Raw genomic sequence first — 17228 nt, forward strand, 5'->3', positions numbered from 1 at the left:
GATGATGTAAATAATATCACCTCGAGTGCTGCACTGCGGAAAGCATTTCTGGCAACTGAATAATCTATAAGTTTCATATCACATGTTCCGTAGTCAGAAGAGATCGAGTCAGTTATATTTGTCAGTTTATGCTAATTTTAAGGCCATCTGGACTGCACAAGTGAGTATAGCAATGCATTAAAATCGCATAACTCAATCACAATCTCATGTGCCTGCCAAGTTGTCACTGAAATGTTAATTCAACTGTGAACAGTTTTCATGGTTTCTCGAAATCGACACAGTGAACGTGCATTCCAAAATATCAATATTTCCACCGTGACTCTTTCATTAGAGGCATGTATATGCCTTCCAAACAAAAGTGGAATCATGGATCAATCTAGAAAGAACTAACAAGGAAATGAAACTGAAATTATTTCATCGGACTCTCTCCTCACCGAAGGAAGCAACAGGGGGTTATTAACAAGAGCTACACGGACACGGAGTAACATGGCGAGGGCTGAGATACCAACAGATGACCCCAAAGTGACCGACCCTGCAAGTACCTATGAAGAAGTCGGGTTCGAAGACCCGGAGCTTGCCAAGAAGGAGTCCGACTCCCAGTTGAAGCGAGAGAGTTGCCAGAAGTGGGTGTTGCTGATCATTGCCACTGCTCTTGTAATGACTACAATCATCCTGATCTTGTACTTCGGCATCAACAACCCAGGTCCCACGTTGCCCGAGAGAGAAGAAGGTGACGAAAAAATCAGCATAGTTTTTAATCGATAATTTCAAGACTTTGTCGGCCTAATTATTTCCAGACTTTCGTAAAAATGTCATGACATTTTAGCATGACAGTTTGAAAAATCAGCTTACGGAGAAAGGTTAATATGAAAGTCCACATTGTTTAAAAAGGAGAATCCATGCAGTTAAACGAACGAACTAAATTCACACGAACTCTTTTGTGAAGTGCTGTTTCATTTATTTTTGAGGAATGTAATACGGGCGATTCCCAATAGTGCGCCTCCAAGAGTTTGCAACGCGTTGGCCAATCACGTTGCGCGAAATCAGTCGACCTTTTCCAAACGCGCATTGGGTCGACAGATTTTGCGCATTGTGATTGGCCAACGCGTTGCAAACTCTTGGAGGCGCACTATTGGGAATCGCCCGTATTGTGAGAACGGGTGTACATTGGTGCACATGATGTACATCAATGCTTTCAATCTGAAGACAATTCCCGTCTGTACACACCACTACCTTCAAAATCACATTTCCAACAACCTATTATTCGTTTTGGGGAAGGGGAGATGTTTTTGTCTTGTTTGCTTCCTGCTTTAAGATATTTCACAGTATTTTATTTGTGTTACACTTAAGTATAAGTTGGTACTCTCACAGGAAGCAACTTCCTGTATAATATTGATTAACTTTAACTGAATCCGCGGTGCTGAAATAAAATAAACTACAGAAACTGAGTGATTTATTCAGAGTCTGCTCATATTTTGTGTGAAGTATGTTGCGGTAAAAACCCAAACATTCTTTGGACTTTAGACAGAGGAAGACTCCCTGCAACATGCACACTCCTCCATGACACTGCGTTGTCTACCGTGGATCCAACCAAATACTTCGAAGAATCGACGCTACTCAACGACGTGGCACCTCCTCAGCGGACCGGCAGCTTACGGGACGCCGGGGCGCTGCCCACGGGACACTTCGCTTGTAACCAGATCAACCACGGACCTCTGAAACCCATACGACAGTTCCCTCACTCCGCACTCATGACAAAGGAAGGAATCACCTACGAGGCCTATACCCTGGATCGGTGGAACCAAACGGCAAGGCAGGACCCGTTTTATCAGTTGACTCCAGGGAAGAACGGAGCACCGTGGGAGAAGATCGTATCGATGGGCACCAACTTAAAGCAAATGGTGTCTGGTCCGGATGGGGCGCCACTAGCGGCATTCACAGGTGAGTTATTGGGAATGTGGACAAAAACATAAGCCTGCTAAATTTTACCCCTTCTCGTCAGGTGTGTCATTAACAAAAGGCCATCTCCTTAAAAGGCGAGACGGTGCACAAATGAAATGAATAAGGCATAATGAAACACAAAGCACTATTCTATGTACATAGCAAAATAGCGATACATGTAACTGTATCCATCTATGGCCAACTCACAAACTAACACAAAGAAAGCTATTTTCAAAAATAATGAACTTTCAATTAAGCTTTCGAGTGAAATGACAGTCCATGCAATGACATTTTTTATACCAAATTGCCAGATAGTTCGAAAAACATCGGAAACCCTGCCCTCCACCAATATGACACTTCATTTTTGTGATCGTCACATTACTGACACTAATGTCAACTTTATTATCGCACAGTTCATTCATGGCTTCTTATATGTACATATTCATTACGCAACCTGCAGGGTCATCAGGAATTCGTATAGGTATCAAGGATGCTGGCGAACCGATGCTAACGGACTTTGGGGAGATGTACGCCAATTTCTTGTACACAGACACCGAGGGTGGGACCATGGAGTTGCCCATAGTCCGAGGCTCGGCAATGCTGACCCATCTCTTCACCCAGGCTAACCCCGTGGTGTCACCCCTCTGTCTGGTCGCTGTGAACGGTCAGGACGTGGGATTTGGGTGTCCCGAAGAAAGATCAGGTACGAACCAAAACAAATCAAAAACTTGTATCGGTTATACACACAAATCCAGCCCGATATTGACCATCGAAGATCTATACGTTATTTGCACAAAACCAATGATGTACTTGTATTGATGAACAGAAGATATATCTGCTGCAGAGCAAATATCATTACCCCTCTGGGCCTTATAATAATAATTTGGGGGCCAATCATTCTCACTCGCAGCTGAGAAGCTGAATTAAGGGCGCGGCTACAACGTGGACGAGCCAAAGGCATGTAAAGGCGCCTTAATTAAGCATTTTGTGCATTTTGTGGATGGGGGAAAGCTGGAGAGCCCGGAGAAAAAAACCCTCATGGCACAGGAGAGAATCAACGCACAACTCGATACTCATATTATGGCCTGAGCCGGGAATCGAACCCAAGACCACAGTGGTGAGAGGCAAGCACTCTACGCACTAGCCACCCGTGCCACCCATGGGTGACTAGTGCGGGGTGGGGCGGGGTGGCTGGGGATCATAACACCAAATAAAGTGGACTTGCAATGTTAACATTAATACGTTCCAGCTTCTTCCATTATTGCTTATCACAGTTGCTGACAGAGGTACTGGGTATGTCCGAGCGACATGCAGTAGGCCGAATCAAACCATGGAGATAGCCCTACAGGTGCATTTCACGAAAGCGATCACCGAAGTCGCTGATGTACAGTGGGCGGCAACCGAGGAGGGCAGGTTGGTTAAAACTCACTAACTGGAATAACCAGATTGAAATATTAGTTATAGTTCCCATGGGCCCAAGGAAATCCTGAAATGCTCAGAGGATTGTTTTTTTCTTCAAAGATGTGATGCTATTTTAATGTCTGTCACTTCAGATGGGCGAGCGACCGAGCAATGCACACCTGCGACAGCACGACATGCGACATGGACGACACCGGCCACAACGTCAACATAACGGTCCCGGCAAACGGCGAAGGAATGATGTTCTATGCGGTCAACGTCATTGACTACTACGTGATGCCGGGACACGGGTACGGCAACGAGTACTGGGTGAACATACCGGGACGTGTACACTGCAGTGACGCGGGTAGTGGGTTGTTCGAGGCTTCTGGTACGCGTCAGCCGGTTTGGTTTTACGGCAGTGCCGGTGTCAGCGGGCAGTGTGATGGGAGTAGACGAGTGGACATCACCGTGAGTCTCAGTCACCCAGCAGGTGGACTGGAAGAGGTAGGATAACAACAGGTGTTTTTACTGGTCTCAGAGGGTCAGACCAGTGCCCTCCTAGTACAGAGCTCACTGACTGACTGACTGACTCCCCGACTGACCGTGACTTGACTAAGACTTATCTGGAACCATGTTTACTAGGCTTCCCTGGTCTTGTTTTTTTGTAATGACTATGCGAGTTTGAAATCATCGGTTTGGGCGAGCAAACCATGGTTTTACAACGTGGAAAATATCACACTACAATGCAACAAACTTGATTGTTGCATCTTGAAGCCTCAGTAGGCCATGTCATTCCTCAAAGATTAAAAAAAAAATAGAGTAGGGCCGACCAAAATTGACGCCACTTGTTCAATCCTTGCAGATCCAATACATCGTGGCGAGGACGAACCTCTGGGATGGTTCCCTGCCCTGGTTGACATGCTTAACGTCCAGCTGCACGCTGTCAGCCGGTGGGACAACGGTTACCATTTCTGTCTTGGTGACGTACGATGACGTCAGCTATGCTGTGAATGTGATTAGTCAATACGTGACGGAGGCGGTGCCTTTTAATTGGAGACGACAGCCAGAAATGGTAGAGAGCGACAGTTTCAACTTTTGCAATAAATTTACATATTTTTTTTCTTATACAAAACAACATACTTGCGTAAGCCTACTGATACAAAGAGCTCTTTTCATCAAAGGAAAAAAACACGAAGATATTAAGGAGAAAATTAGTTCGATATATTGCTACAGAAATTTGAATTCTTTTTCTAAAAATTTGGACCAAAAGGCTTGTGCGCCCTTTTGGTACATTTCTTGGTAGGCCTAGATGACGAAAACCGAATGGAAATTCCAGTAGGATGACGAACACTGAAATTCAAAGCCCACTACGTAATTTTGATTAAAATAACAAATAAAACAGTTTTTCCTGCAACTTTATCCCCAATATTCCATATAATGCCCCCACTCCCCCGTTTGATAAAACAATTATTCATTGTTGCTATCGATGGTGACATCCTAGATTCGTTGTGACGGGCAACCCGTCAACCCCACCGCCGGACAGACAGTAGAAATCACCGGTAAATCCTTCGACTTTGAGCTGTCCGAGCCCCGGCGACAGACCGGCCCAAGCCCCGGCGGGACGCGCAAGTTTGTCGCGTACTTCTCGGAGGAGATGAAGCTGACGTTCCCTGTTGACGGCTCACCGGGGGTGTTCAGCCCTACGGGAGACGGGACGGAGAAATTTACTGGCGTCATGCAGCTCGTATATGCAGGTAGAGATTGCAATAATTTTTTTTAACGAATTGTTGACTGGTGGACCTGCTAAGGGACATCACATGCTCTGATGATGATGATCCGCAGATATTTCTTGATTGTCATAGTATCGTCGTTTGGTGTGCTATTATTGTATGCTTCCTTGAAATAGAGTCAAAACAAACTTACTAAAGAAATGTAAAGGAACAAGCAAACAGGAAAAACTTCGACGAAAAGATGAGAATACAGTTGAACATAAGATGGCTCATGAGCGCGCACCTAAATCTCAAAAAAAAAATTGAATTGGGTACCAAAATACCAAATACTTCTGTATACACTGATATTATAAACTCAACATACATGGTCTTAAAACAGTTAATTAATGGCTGTGTATTTTATCCATAAGGTTCTGGTCCAAAGGGGGATTTGTCCACAGCTAGAAATCTTGACCAGTACGCCGGGGTATATTCCTACAAACCCAAGACAAGATTCTGCACGGAGGATGACAAGGGGTACATCAGCTTTGACTGGAACAAGCAGGGCGGAGACTTCTTCGGCCAAAATCCGAAGGAAAATATCCTGACCGTGGTCCTGCCACATCAGGTTAGACGAGTACAGCTGGAGAGGTGTTGAATGCCCCAATGAGGGGAGGGGTCCGGGGTCAGGAGAATGGAGGGGGGGGGTGCGCAGACCAGGGCGCTTATAATATCATTTGGGCCGTTTCATAGGTCGAGCTGGAAACTTTAAAATAAACGTACCTCAAACCCATCTTTTCTCTAACATTATTTTATTTCTCAATTTGTACTTAATTAACTTAATCACTAGCATAAAGATGTTTTTTTTACAAAGCAGAAATAAATAAGCACAAAGGATTGTTTCGACCGAGACTGCCTTACATAAATATCTAAGCAGTAATGGCACTTCTTTCAACCTGGATGCTGCAACTGTTTCTCCAAGAAGTTTGTATTTAGTAAGAATTTTTAAAAAGTTTTCATCTCCCTTTTGATTCTACAGGAGTCACTTCTTCCCAAGGAGAACCTCGTGGACACACCCTTTGTGTTCAAGGGTCACGTTGGTGATGTCTGGGTGATGGAGGAGGATCTTCCCAGGGCGTCTATGGAGCCAGACCCAGAGGCAATTCAGAGAATCAAGGATGACCCGGACAAATTGAAGGTTACAGCAAACTCACTTCAATACATCTTAATCTTGCATTTTGTTGCAATCGTCTTCAGACAAAAATACTGAAAGTACTTTCTAAAACTTTGGACAAAAATGGCCTCCAACACCCTTGTTACATACTCTTCCTTAGTCTGCTTTTATGGTGAAAATTAATTTTCAAGAATAGAATTGTACATTGTTGTTTTCAAGGAAGGAGCAAGAACATACAACTCTGGCCAAACTGAAACCAGAGTTTTGGCAAAGAGGGTGAGGATGGGAACAAGAGACACCCCACCCCTCACCCCCCCCCCCCCTCCAAAAGGTTAATCAGACTAGCATCTAGGGCCTCAGTTCGCAAACGAACATCGACTTATCATTGGATTGTTGGTGGTTTTGGTTAGGCCCCCCCCCTCCCAGTCTGGATATACCATTCAGCTCAATACTGGGTTGGTTACTTTAAAGCAGCAGTATTATGACAACAGAGTTTACAGATTTGTTTATTTTCAAACTTAGACCTCAAGAAATCATTGTTTTGTTTTACTACTCATAATACAGGACATCAAAGAAGCCATGGACAAAGATGCCGCTCACCAACAACTCTTCATAGACTGTAGCAAGAGCAGCGAGCCGCAGAGCTACTGGGCGGGCAAGTCCATCGGAATGGTTGCCAGGCTAGCCAGCATCTCTCGGGCATTGGGGACTGACCACTACACTGAACTGGAAAAGCCACTCCGGAAATGCCTGGACATGTGGCTGGGGCTCAAATGTGGGCTGAGCGAGGTTAACTCTTTCAGGTATTGCGGAGTGGTGACATCTTGATTGGTTCAGGGTTATATGTACCCCTGAGCACATCTCTGATTACGTGCCCGGTTCGAATCCCATGTGGTGCATTCCAGATTAGAGTTTCCATAAACAGTGACCATGCAGAGTTCGGCTGTGACACCTATTTCACCTCTAGTGGACCGTGTTCAAATCCCACAATTAAGGTGAACTGGATTATTGCTCCGGAGGACTTACTCCGAAACTTGGGAATTTTTGTTCATGCATTTGATTCATTTTTTCAACTGTGTTATACATTGTACTTCGAATCAGAGCCAGAAAATATCAACCTTGCAAAATATCGAAGATCCCCCACCCTAACCAAAACTTGACAAGACAGCAGAGCAAAAGGGACCAGGTCTAAATTTCAAATTTCATAAAGGCATACAAATTGGCTGAGCTCATTAAGTGTTAAAAAAGAAAGAAAGAAGGAAAACAGAAGAAGAAGAACATAATTTTGAAGTAAAGTTATTCTTGGCTAGTTAATGTTAATAAGATAAACACATGACTTAGCAGCTCTATGGAAAACACACGGAATTGGATCCAAGAAGATGAAAGAACCTTTTGGGGGGGGGGGGGGGGGGGGAGGGGAGTTGCACGGAATGTGTCCCACCCCTCGAAATCCTAATCCTGAGTTCTTTTGAAATGTTTCTAGATATGACACCGTTTGGGGAGGTTTGTTCATCAGGAGTGCTGATCCAGGCCAACCAGTCTATCCATATACAAATTTTGGTTTTGTGTCCTACGCCGATCATCACTTTCATCTAGGTTACTGGATGTATGCCATTGCCTACTATGCCACCTACCACAAAGACTGGGCCATGGAAGAAGGTAGGCACAGTTTACTGCTTGGACAAGCCTAGGCTTGCCTCTAGCTGGACCTAGAAGTTTATCAGCTGGTCAGTCTCAGCTGGTCAGTCTCAGCTGGTCAGCTTCAGTGGGTTGTGTTCTGTTTTAGGCAGTTTAGGACATTAGTTACATGTACACCTGATGAATCAATCCGTGACTTTAATAGATAGAGGACAATAGGCCAAGAGGTCAGTAGGAAGACAAAGTACTGTACCAACATTTGAGCTTTGAGCTTAACTGACCCACGGGGAGTGTGGCTTATAGTGGTTAGGGTTCATAAGTCATGATCAGAGGGTATGGGGTTCGAATCCAGCTGCCGGCCATTATGTTGTGTTCTTGTGCGAGCCACTTCACCCCTACTAGCTTCTCTCCATCCAGGAGTATTGTATGGGCACAAGCATTAGCTGGGGAGTAACTTGTGATAGACTGGCATTCATGCTATTAGGAAACTGGAGATAAACACTGGCCTGATTGGCCATATTGGCTGGTGTCAAAAAGTTAACCTTGTTTCAAGGTGGATCTTATACAATTTGGAAAGAAAACTTGTGCTTTAGGCCAAAAAAAAAGAAGTCTCCGGTTTCTGGTATGCGCGCGCGTCGCCGTAGCCATGCGCGTCGGCAAAATGAAAAAGTTTTTTTTCCAATGAAAGATGATGTCTCAAAACCGCCAAACTCACTGGTTTGACTGGAATCCTGCTGCTGCACAATTTTAACGTGTTTTTAGATTGGGTTATGGTCGAGAATAAGCTTTATGTGGCCTCTCTGGATTCCAATATATTTGCACTAAGTTTAGTCGGGCACCATTTGCAGTCATCAGCCGACATTTGAAGCAAAAAAATCAGGTAAAAAAAAAAAAAAAGCCGCGTCGCCGCACCACTTTTTGGGCAAGTTCCATACCAGAAACCGGAGACTTTTTGGGGGGGCCTTATCCAACTTTTAGAGTTTTGAAAGTGCCACCGGACACCTCTCGCAATACTCCAGTACAAGGAGTATATCTTTGTCTACTGTCTTAAGACCAAATGTTAAGCACTAATATGAACAACATAGAATTGAACTTAGTCTGTTGGAATAGCTTAAGTACCTGAGTGGCTTGCTTAAAAACCCAAGTCATAACTTTAGCAGGACATAAGAAATTACTTACAAGTAATATTGTCCATCATTCACAAGTCTATCACCAATCCGATCACAAGTAAATAAGTCCATTCACAAGTAACAGGAGGTCAACAGTAACAAAGGAATGGCTTTGTCGTGGTTTATTTCAATAGCTTATGACTTTGCTTATGACTGACCAGATGAATTGCGATGGACTTGTGAGGACTTGCGATTGACTAAAATGTGTAAATATTCAAAATAATGATTTATTTCAACCACAGAGAACTACGACCGGATCATGACCCTGGCAAGGGATGTGGGCAACCCCAGCAAAGCTGACGGGTTCTTCCCCACCGTAAGACAGAAGGACTGGTACCTAGGCTCCTCCTGGGCTACAGGCATTGGTGGAGAGGCTAGGCAGGAGGAATCATCCAGTGAGGTGAATGTCATCGTCACTAGCATTGGATTTTGGAAACATTCATATTGGACACGTTAAGCCATGATCATGGCATATCACCCACAATGACTATGACATTGTTACACAATTTTCAGTGACAATTCTGAGAAGACTGAGAAGAAAACATTTCTCAGGTGTCAAAGGGTCAATCGACTTGAGCAACCAACACATAAGAAGGTGATATTTAAATGCACCCAAAAAATGTCAAATTATAAGCCCTCCCCTGCTTTTTTCTCTCCAAGTTTACTTGGCTGTCTCCACATTTCAAGATGTTTTACTGTTAAATACTCTAATGAAAGCTCTCTTGATAGGGAAGACATGCCAATTTTTAATAGAACTCATCATTTGACAAGATACAGATGGGTTTGCTTTGACCATTCACAGCCATCCTTCTATTATTTTGATATCAGGCTATCAACGGCTACCATGCACTTGCAGCACTTGGAGAGGCCCTTGGCCACTCAGCCTTACGTGCTATTGGTCAGCTGACCCTAGCTACAGAGATCCGTGCAACGAGGCACTATTGGCACGTCCGCCCCTACAACCAGCATCTGTTCCCACCCCTCATCAGGGAATATGGGGTCATAGGTCAACTGCAGGAAGACGGCATCTTCTACTACATGCTGAACTGGGCATGCGCGCCCGATCAGTTTCCACAGACTCACGCTTGCATCGTGGGCATTCAGCTTTTACCGATCACAGCTGTGTCGCATCTCTACATGGATAAGGTGGGTTCTTCTAGGCTAACTGGCAACTGTGGGATGATTGAATCTTAATCTTGAATCTTAATGTGTTGATGACTTAGTCGAGTCTTTTCAAATAGCAAGACCGCAATTTAAAACTCTCGAGGATATTGTACAAGAGTTGAAGGAGTAGCTTTTTGCCAGCTGGGATCCTTTCGGTCTTAATTCCTTAAGCTTTGAAAGTTGGTTTCAAACATTTCACAGGAGCTGCCTCTTGGAAGTTAGACAATTGTGTGGTAAGAGACTACAGAGACACCCACACGGAGTCAGATTGAAAATAAATGTAAATCTCACTAACGCTGAGTGACAATGAAGACAACCAAACAAACAGTAGAAAGCAAACATATTTTCAATAATTCGACAAAAAAACTTATGGCAATGGCCCAATTTCATTTTTACTCATCAAGAAGGTATCAAGTGCAGAGCATACTAAACAGTAAACTTTGTTTTCATGTGGGGTCTTCCTAGTGAAGGCTCGGGCCAGGTATTGCAAGTTTTCCTCCATACCGTCGGTGGAAGCAAGAAATCGTTGTCATTTTGTTCATGATGTTTAATATGTGAAATCCCAATCTCATGACAGGAATGGGCTCTTAATGTCCAAGACATCTGCCGATGGGCCATAGATCCCACCACAGCACCCGGTGCCACCACCCTTGACCCCAGATACAACCTGGACCCCGTCAGCACCAACTGGTCGTCCTTCTGCTATGCACTGATATCCAAGTGTGATCCAGAGACGCAGGCCGAGGCCGCTGAATATATCAAGAGCCTTGAGACTTCGCAGCTCGAGCCCGGTACGGGGCTGGCTAGCACGCTGCTATTTATATATGAATCTGCTTAGAGAAATGAACTCAACAATAACATACAAGACATATGCTTGAAAGAGGATTTTCTGAAGATATCAGTAAACTTTGGGGAAATCTTTTTCCTTTTTGCAAAATGCAACTATTCATGATGGGTAGCTGGACAACTCTTCATGATACATTTTACGGCATCCCTGAAAATGGTTCAGTACAAAAGGGTAATTTCTCAGGATTTACTCCATACAAATATTTCTTACTTCTAATCAAATTCTCAGTTCTTACTCAATCAGTTTACACCTGATTAGTGAAACTTCTACTTAACCTTAAAAAATAAGACCAATTATGTAAGTAAAACAAAATTTATATCTCGTCACTGTGTTTTCCAGGCATGGGATTTTTTAGATTTTTGTCTGAAATCAGATTTTTCAATCTGAGAGACAGACATTATCAGTGTAGAAAGAAATACATCTTTCAGACCTTTCATCCAATTTTCAGACATTTTTTTAAATAGACAATCTCATTCCTGGTCTGGTTTTCCTTAAAATTCTGTAAATTTTAGGATACAGGACTTTATAAAACAGTAACTGAATTGAGTAGACAGGTTTTGCTATCATAAACAATTGATGTGAGTGTTTATTTTCACGAATTCCAAATTTGATTGTATAGTTTTAATGATAGATTTTTTATACTCAATATGTGCAATCATGATTTAGGAATATTTAATTGTCTTATGGTAATTGGTTTGTATAAGGCAAAGTCTTAAAGTTTTATTTAAACATTTGTGAATACATTAAAAACACTTGAAATATCATTCTGAATCCTTGAGTCTTGTGATATTCTAAAACTAAAAGATGGACAATTTGTTGAGGTATGATGTACAGTATACATGTACTGATGAAAAGCCTTCGTTTCAAGGTAAGATTCCCGGATGAAATAAAAAAAATCTCTTTATTCCCATCTGAGCTACGGAGCCTCAAATAGTTGAAAAGAAATTCTTTCTTGATGGTTATAATCTTCCCCATGCGTGTGGCCCATAGCCAGGCAATGGGTTGGAAGGGAGAGGGGATTTGGGTTAATATAACCTATCCGATATTTGACATGGGTGCTTTTAAGATGTCTGCTTTTAAGATGTCCATTTTTAATCAAAACATCTAAAAACTAAAAAAATTACACAACAAAGTTGATGTACACGTTCTTTAACTAGCCAGTTGTTTAAATGGTGCACATTTATAGATTTCTAGCAGTTGCATCACTGATCGTATTTTTTTTGGTAAATCGGTCCATTTTTACTAGTAAGGTCCTTTTTTCATAAAAGAGACCCACCTTTTATCTGCATCCAGGCCACAGCCTGGGTACAGCACTGAAGTCCATTGCAAATGTGGCTTTGGCTCAAACCAAGATGGGCCAACAAAATCCAAATCCTAACATCACGAGTCACGTCACAGGCCCACTCTGCCTTGTATGCTGGGTCCATCCACGGATGCCAAGTCAAGCAAGAGCACCACTCTTATGGACTTTAGCACAAGTTGCAGTCACACGTTACAAACAGAGAGTTGGGGGCGGGGATCCAAGACACTGTTGCTGTATGCTTGTGCACCGTCCATTTCAGGATAAAGTTAAAGATTCAACCTCAACGCCATACACGTTTGTGCAATTAATGTGCCCCCTCCCCTGCTCCCTCATGGAGCTCTCCTGCGTGGTAAAAGGAGCACCATCCATTGTTCATACACAGAATCCATACCTGGTATATGGTGGGCACGACCACAAGTCAATCCGTCCATCCGTGATGTCATGAAGCGCCCTCTGGAGGCATGAAGGGGTTAGGTTTGGCCGTCTCCTTCCTCAGTTCGTACAGTTGTCCTACCTGCTCCTGACTGAGGCTGTCTAGTCTTTCCTCAGGCATGTCCAGTCCGACGGGTGGATTGCCGGTTTCAGCATGCTGGAGCTGGTCTCTGAGAACCCCGGCATAATTCTGCGCGACAAAACACAAATTGGTAAAGGAATTTGTGTGCATTTGTTTTAAAACCTGTTTATAATCGAGGGCCTTTCAGCTCATTTCCACATTACTTCTTTTAACTCAGAAGTTTCACTAGTCATTTGGCGTATGGATATCTATATCTTAAAGTGTAGTTTAACCCTATCCTTACCAAATCCTGCAAAATCCTCTTTGTAAAATGGAGGAGTTTGCAGGGTTAAGGCTACAGGCAAAAATGTGGCTGATTTTGGAGGATGCACTGTGTCAGGGTCTAAGCCTGGAACTTAAATGCAATTTTTACATGGAGGCAGTTGGAGGATTTTGCAGGATTAAGGTTGCATCCTAGCAAAAATTCCCAGGGAGTTAGGGTTAAGGTACAGTTTTTATGTTGTTCTTAAGGCTCATTTGACGGGACATATTGCATGCTCAAACAGGGAACACAAGACTAAGTTTCATCAATATGTGCTCAACCCATGGCATCTTTGGGTACAGGATGTATACATGTGTCCTGGCCCTCTTCCTTGCTGTGTGTGTGTGGGGCAGGGGATTGGGGGAGGGGGGATATCGCCCAGGTACCGACCTGCCATTCATCCATGAACTTTTGAACCTCCTCCTTTTTCGCCGTCTTGTGTCGTCGAAACTCCGCCTTCACATACTCATCTCCAATTGCCTTCATGTCTAATGGTAACCTCCGATGGAGAAGGAGGATTTGCTTGTATAAGGAACGGACGGTCAAAACATGATTGGCTGCCATTATGATAGAGCCAGAAGTCCCCCGAGGTTTACAAAGTAAGCACTGTGTCAAGTCTTGTTGGATTGCGCCGCTCCTTAAGACCTCCAAAAGACAGAGCTGAGAAAAAATCATTCAATACAAATTACAATTCAAATTGATTATCTAATACTGATTGAAAGGGCGATTGTGTAGTTATGGCCTGTTTTGTTGTATATGTAGTCCCTAGTGTACAAATGTAAAAATGTCCCCCCCCCCCGTGTCCCCCCCCCCCCCAGCACCGTCACTGTTTATTTAGCCAATGCCATGGAGCTATAAAAAGGTTTATCATGTTTATAGCTCCATGATTTAGCCAACTCAAAGAATCCATTCCATTGGTCTCCCATATATTGGGCCCAATAAAGAAAAGACAATGTGAAGAATGTTAGTTTTAGACAATGTTATTCTGAGGAAAACCCACGGAATTAAGTAGGCCTATGGGCGCTGGGCTGAAACGAATCATATAGCTAGAGTAACTCCAGCTGACATGCTCATCAGGAACTCACATGATTTCATGATGAGCATGTATTGTCCGAGTAACTAGGACTCTACGAATCCCCTTTTTTAACATTTGGACATGGTCTGGCGATAGTTGCCCGACCATTTCAAAATGTTAAAACAGGCAATTCGTAGAGTCCTAGTTTAGTCCCCCCACTTTTTAAAGTGGGGGGGGGGGGGGGATCATATCGTTTGTCCCCCCCCCACTTTTTCTTCCCCCTCCCAAAAAATGTAGCCTACATCATGATTCTATAGCTCAGAATAGCTGATTCAATTACTCCCAACTTAAAAATGATGTTTAAATTATGATCTTTTGCTAAAAAAATGCATTAAAGTGGTCAGAAATTGCCTCAGATCGCACCACAGAGCGTCTAGAATCCAAAAATTTTCAAACCCCACGCCGCTAGGGCTTCACGCTCCCTTTAGTTCCAATCAACGAATGTCCCCCCCCCCCACTTTTTGAAAAGTGAGTGACGCCTTTGCTTTGGAAGACAAAGTACACTCACGCTCTTTAAAGTTATAGAAAATTTATTCCCCCTTTTTCAGACATTTATATTTCGTGTAATTTCCAGGTTCGTCTGGACACGTTTACGTATATAAATTCCAACACGAAATTACACGAAAAGTAGATGTCTGAAAAAGTGGGGATAAATTTTCTATCGCTATAATCATGTTATAAATTAAATTTTAAATTTATAGCATACAGAGGGCGAGTATGCTTCTAAAGCGTAAATAAACTACAAATAAAGCCAAAATGTGAAAATCCAAATTTGACAAAGTTCTACATGTTCGGGTACATGTTCCAAGTGTGGCCTTCTTTATTTTCGGAGGTAGTCCAATAAATTGGCCACATTTATGGGGCTAGATCCATCCACCCTCTCTGCCCATCACTAGATAGACTTTGTGCACAACCGCTGAAGTAGCGTCAGGTTGCAACATTCTTTCCCATCAAATTGTCTTAATGTAAACTCATTCACCTGTTTATCCCTTATCAGCTGAACTATCGTAGGCACTTCGTCTTGCACCAAGCATAACAGCTAATTACTGAATCGATTACGAGAGAAATCAATCAATCACTTTTTCGCAAGCATCATAATGTCACGACAGTACACTCCAACGGAAACAGGTCAACTCCTACGCGAACCAACTCGTACGCGAGTCAACTCGTACGCGGATTGGTCAACTCGTACTCGTATTATATAAAATTCTGATTTTAACAAAAAATAAAAATCAACTCCCCATTTTTTCTTTTTTTACAAAATATTATTTGGATATATAATAATTAGGACTAAAAAACTATCTGACATGTCTGACCCAAGCAAAAAACTGGCGGACACTGTCCGTACAACTGTATAAGCATGCGTGATGCTTTATTCCTTTTTTTATAGTAGCTCCTTTTTATACAATAGACCTCGCAAATATCGGTGTTTTCTTGTCATTTTACTTGTCTAACCAACCAGCATTGTACCGCGGCATACACAGGTTACAGCGATTCAATCATGCATTCTTTATACAGTGCGCGGTGCGGCGGGAACCAATCATACTGGTTATCGCGAAGACAACTTCCCAATCAATCAAGCGAACTTGTAAAAAAACAAACAAACGCAGAATTCTTCTCTAAAAAATCGTGAATGTAAGTAGCACTGGCGGATTCAAAAATCAACTACATTTAATTTGAAAATCTCAACCTTTTAGAAAAGGTAAAATTATGCCGACCTACCGTACCGAACCTAATTTCATCTGTCCATGTGAGCTAAACCAATCGTCTAAACTCACGCGTACGAGTTGGTCCGCGTACGAGTTGGTCCGCGTACGAGTCGGTCCGCGTACGAGTCGGTCCGCGTACGAGTCGGTCCGCGTACGAGTCGGTTCGCGTACGAATTGTCCCGCGTACGAGTTGGTCGCGTACGAGTTGGTTCGCGTACGAGTTGACCTGTATTCACTCCAACCATTGATCTCCATATACACAGACGGATCAATGACTCCAACTTAGTCGCTGCATGCACTAAAACCCTCTAGTCTGTTTCCGCGATTACATTGGTATTGACAGAACACGTTAATAAGCGTAGGTTTCAGACAGATAGTACTCTTATATAATACAACGGCTCGAAAAAGACTACATGTATTTACTGTGAAGGCGCACACATGGGAACTACACACTTTTACGTGAAATGTTTTTAAAAAAATTGCAAGTTCCTGCAAAAATAAGCAACTTGTTTGCACAGAAGTCATTTTATTCACGAATAAGGGTATAGTTGCTCTGAATGTTGATTGTTGTCATTGCAACTAGCGTTGACAAAACATTTTGCATGGCGGATGGATATTAATATCTTAAGAGTACTTTGGCCGGACCCGCACCTTGCCTTACTAAACCAGTTTTGTTTAGTAAGATTGTTTTTGTACCTGAAATGTTAATGTTTTCTTATAAAATAAAAGGAGACACGTAAAATTGGACGGAACGCGTTAAATAGTATCTTAAAATTTAAAATATAGGTTTTCCCGGCCAATTTCCTGAAATGTTCATTCACTTACGAAAATCGGTCATTCAATTTCGTCTGAATTTGAATGCACGTCTTTATACCATTATACCGTGCATGCAGTTTTGAGAAACAGACGGCCAATGATGTTACATGTGCATTAATTAACGCAAGCATACCTTTTCTAAATTGACTTCAGGTACAACTAATTTGATTGACGGTTAATGAAAAAGAAACCCTTATTGTATCTGGTGCCGATGGCATTAAAGTAAAGGTGAAATAGAATGGTGAATATTTGAAATCGCCTTCTAAAAGCGAAAAAGAAGTCTTGTAAACGATCGGATGAATCTGAATGGACATAAACGAAAGGTTCTGCTCAATTACCTAATTGATTGAACTAAAATGGAATCCAATGCCCTGGAAGCGAATTGAAACGCGTGTTCAGAGCGATTCTAAAATTCAGACGAAAATGAATAACCGATTTTCAGAAGTGGATGAACATTTTGGATGAAC

At 42.7% G+C, this 17228-nt stretch overlaps 2 protein-coding genes across 2 annotated transcripts; one reads left to right on the forward strand and one right to left on the reverse strand.

Moving 5' to 3' along the window:
* Window positions 1-430: 430 nt before the first annotated feature.
* LOC119729546 lies at window positions 431-11491 on the forward strand. The gene is made up of 14 exons (XM_038202152.1): window positions 431-730; window positions 1525-1941; window positions 2402-2644; window positions 3216-3354; window positions 3495-3846; window positions 4205-4414; window positions 4844-5096; window positions 5483-5679; window positions 6091-6249; window positions 6790-7028; window positions 7709-7884; window positions 9275-9432; window positions 9861-10178; window positions 10774-11491. Exons 1-14 carry the CDS (start codon window positions 487-489, stop codon window positions 11032-11034), a joined length of 3366 nt encoding a protein of 1121 aa, XP_038058080.1. The 5' UTR covers window positions 431-486; the 3' UTR covers window positions 11035-11491.
* Window positions 11492-11598: 107 nt separating this feature from the next.
* On the reverse strand, window positions 11599-15350 carry LOC119729547 (succinate dehydrogenase assembly factor 3, mitochondrial-like). The gene is made up of 3 exons (XM_038202153.1): window positions 15216-15350; window positions 13552-13821; window positions 11599-12968 (listed from the first exon to the last, which is right to left on the reverse strand). Exons 2-3 carry the CDS (start codon window positions 13723-13725, stop codon window positions 12786-12788), a joined length of 357 nt encoding a protein of 118 aa, XP_038058081.1. The 5' UTR covers window positions 13726-13821; window positions 15216-15350; the 3' UTR covers window positions 11599-12785.
* Window positions 15351-17228: the final 1878 nt, after the last annotated feature.

The sequence above is a fragment of the Patiria miniata genome, unplaced genomic scaffold (genome assembly GCF_015706575.1).
Source record: "Patiria miniata isolate m_02_andy unplaced genomic scaffold, ASM1570657v1 HiC_scaffold_21, whole genome shotgun sequence".
NCBI classification, from domain to species: domain Eukaryota; kingdom Metazoa; phylum Echinodermata; class Asteroidea; order Valvatida; family Asterinidae; genus Patiria; species Patiria miniata.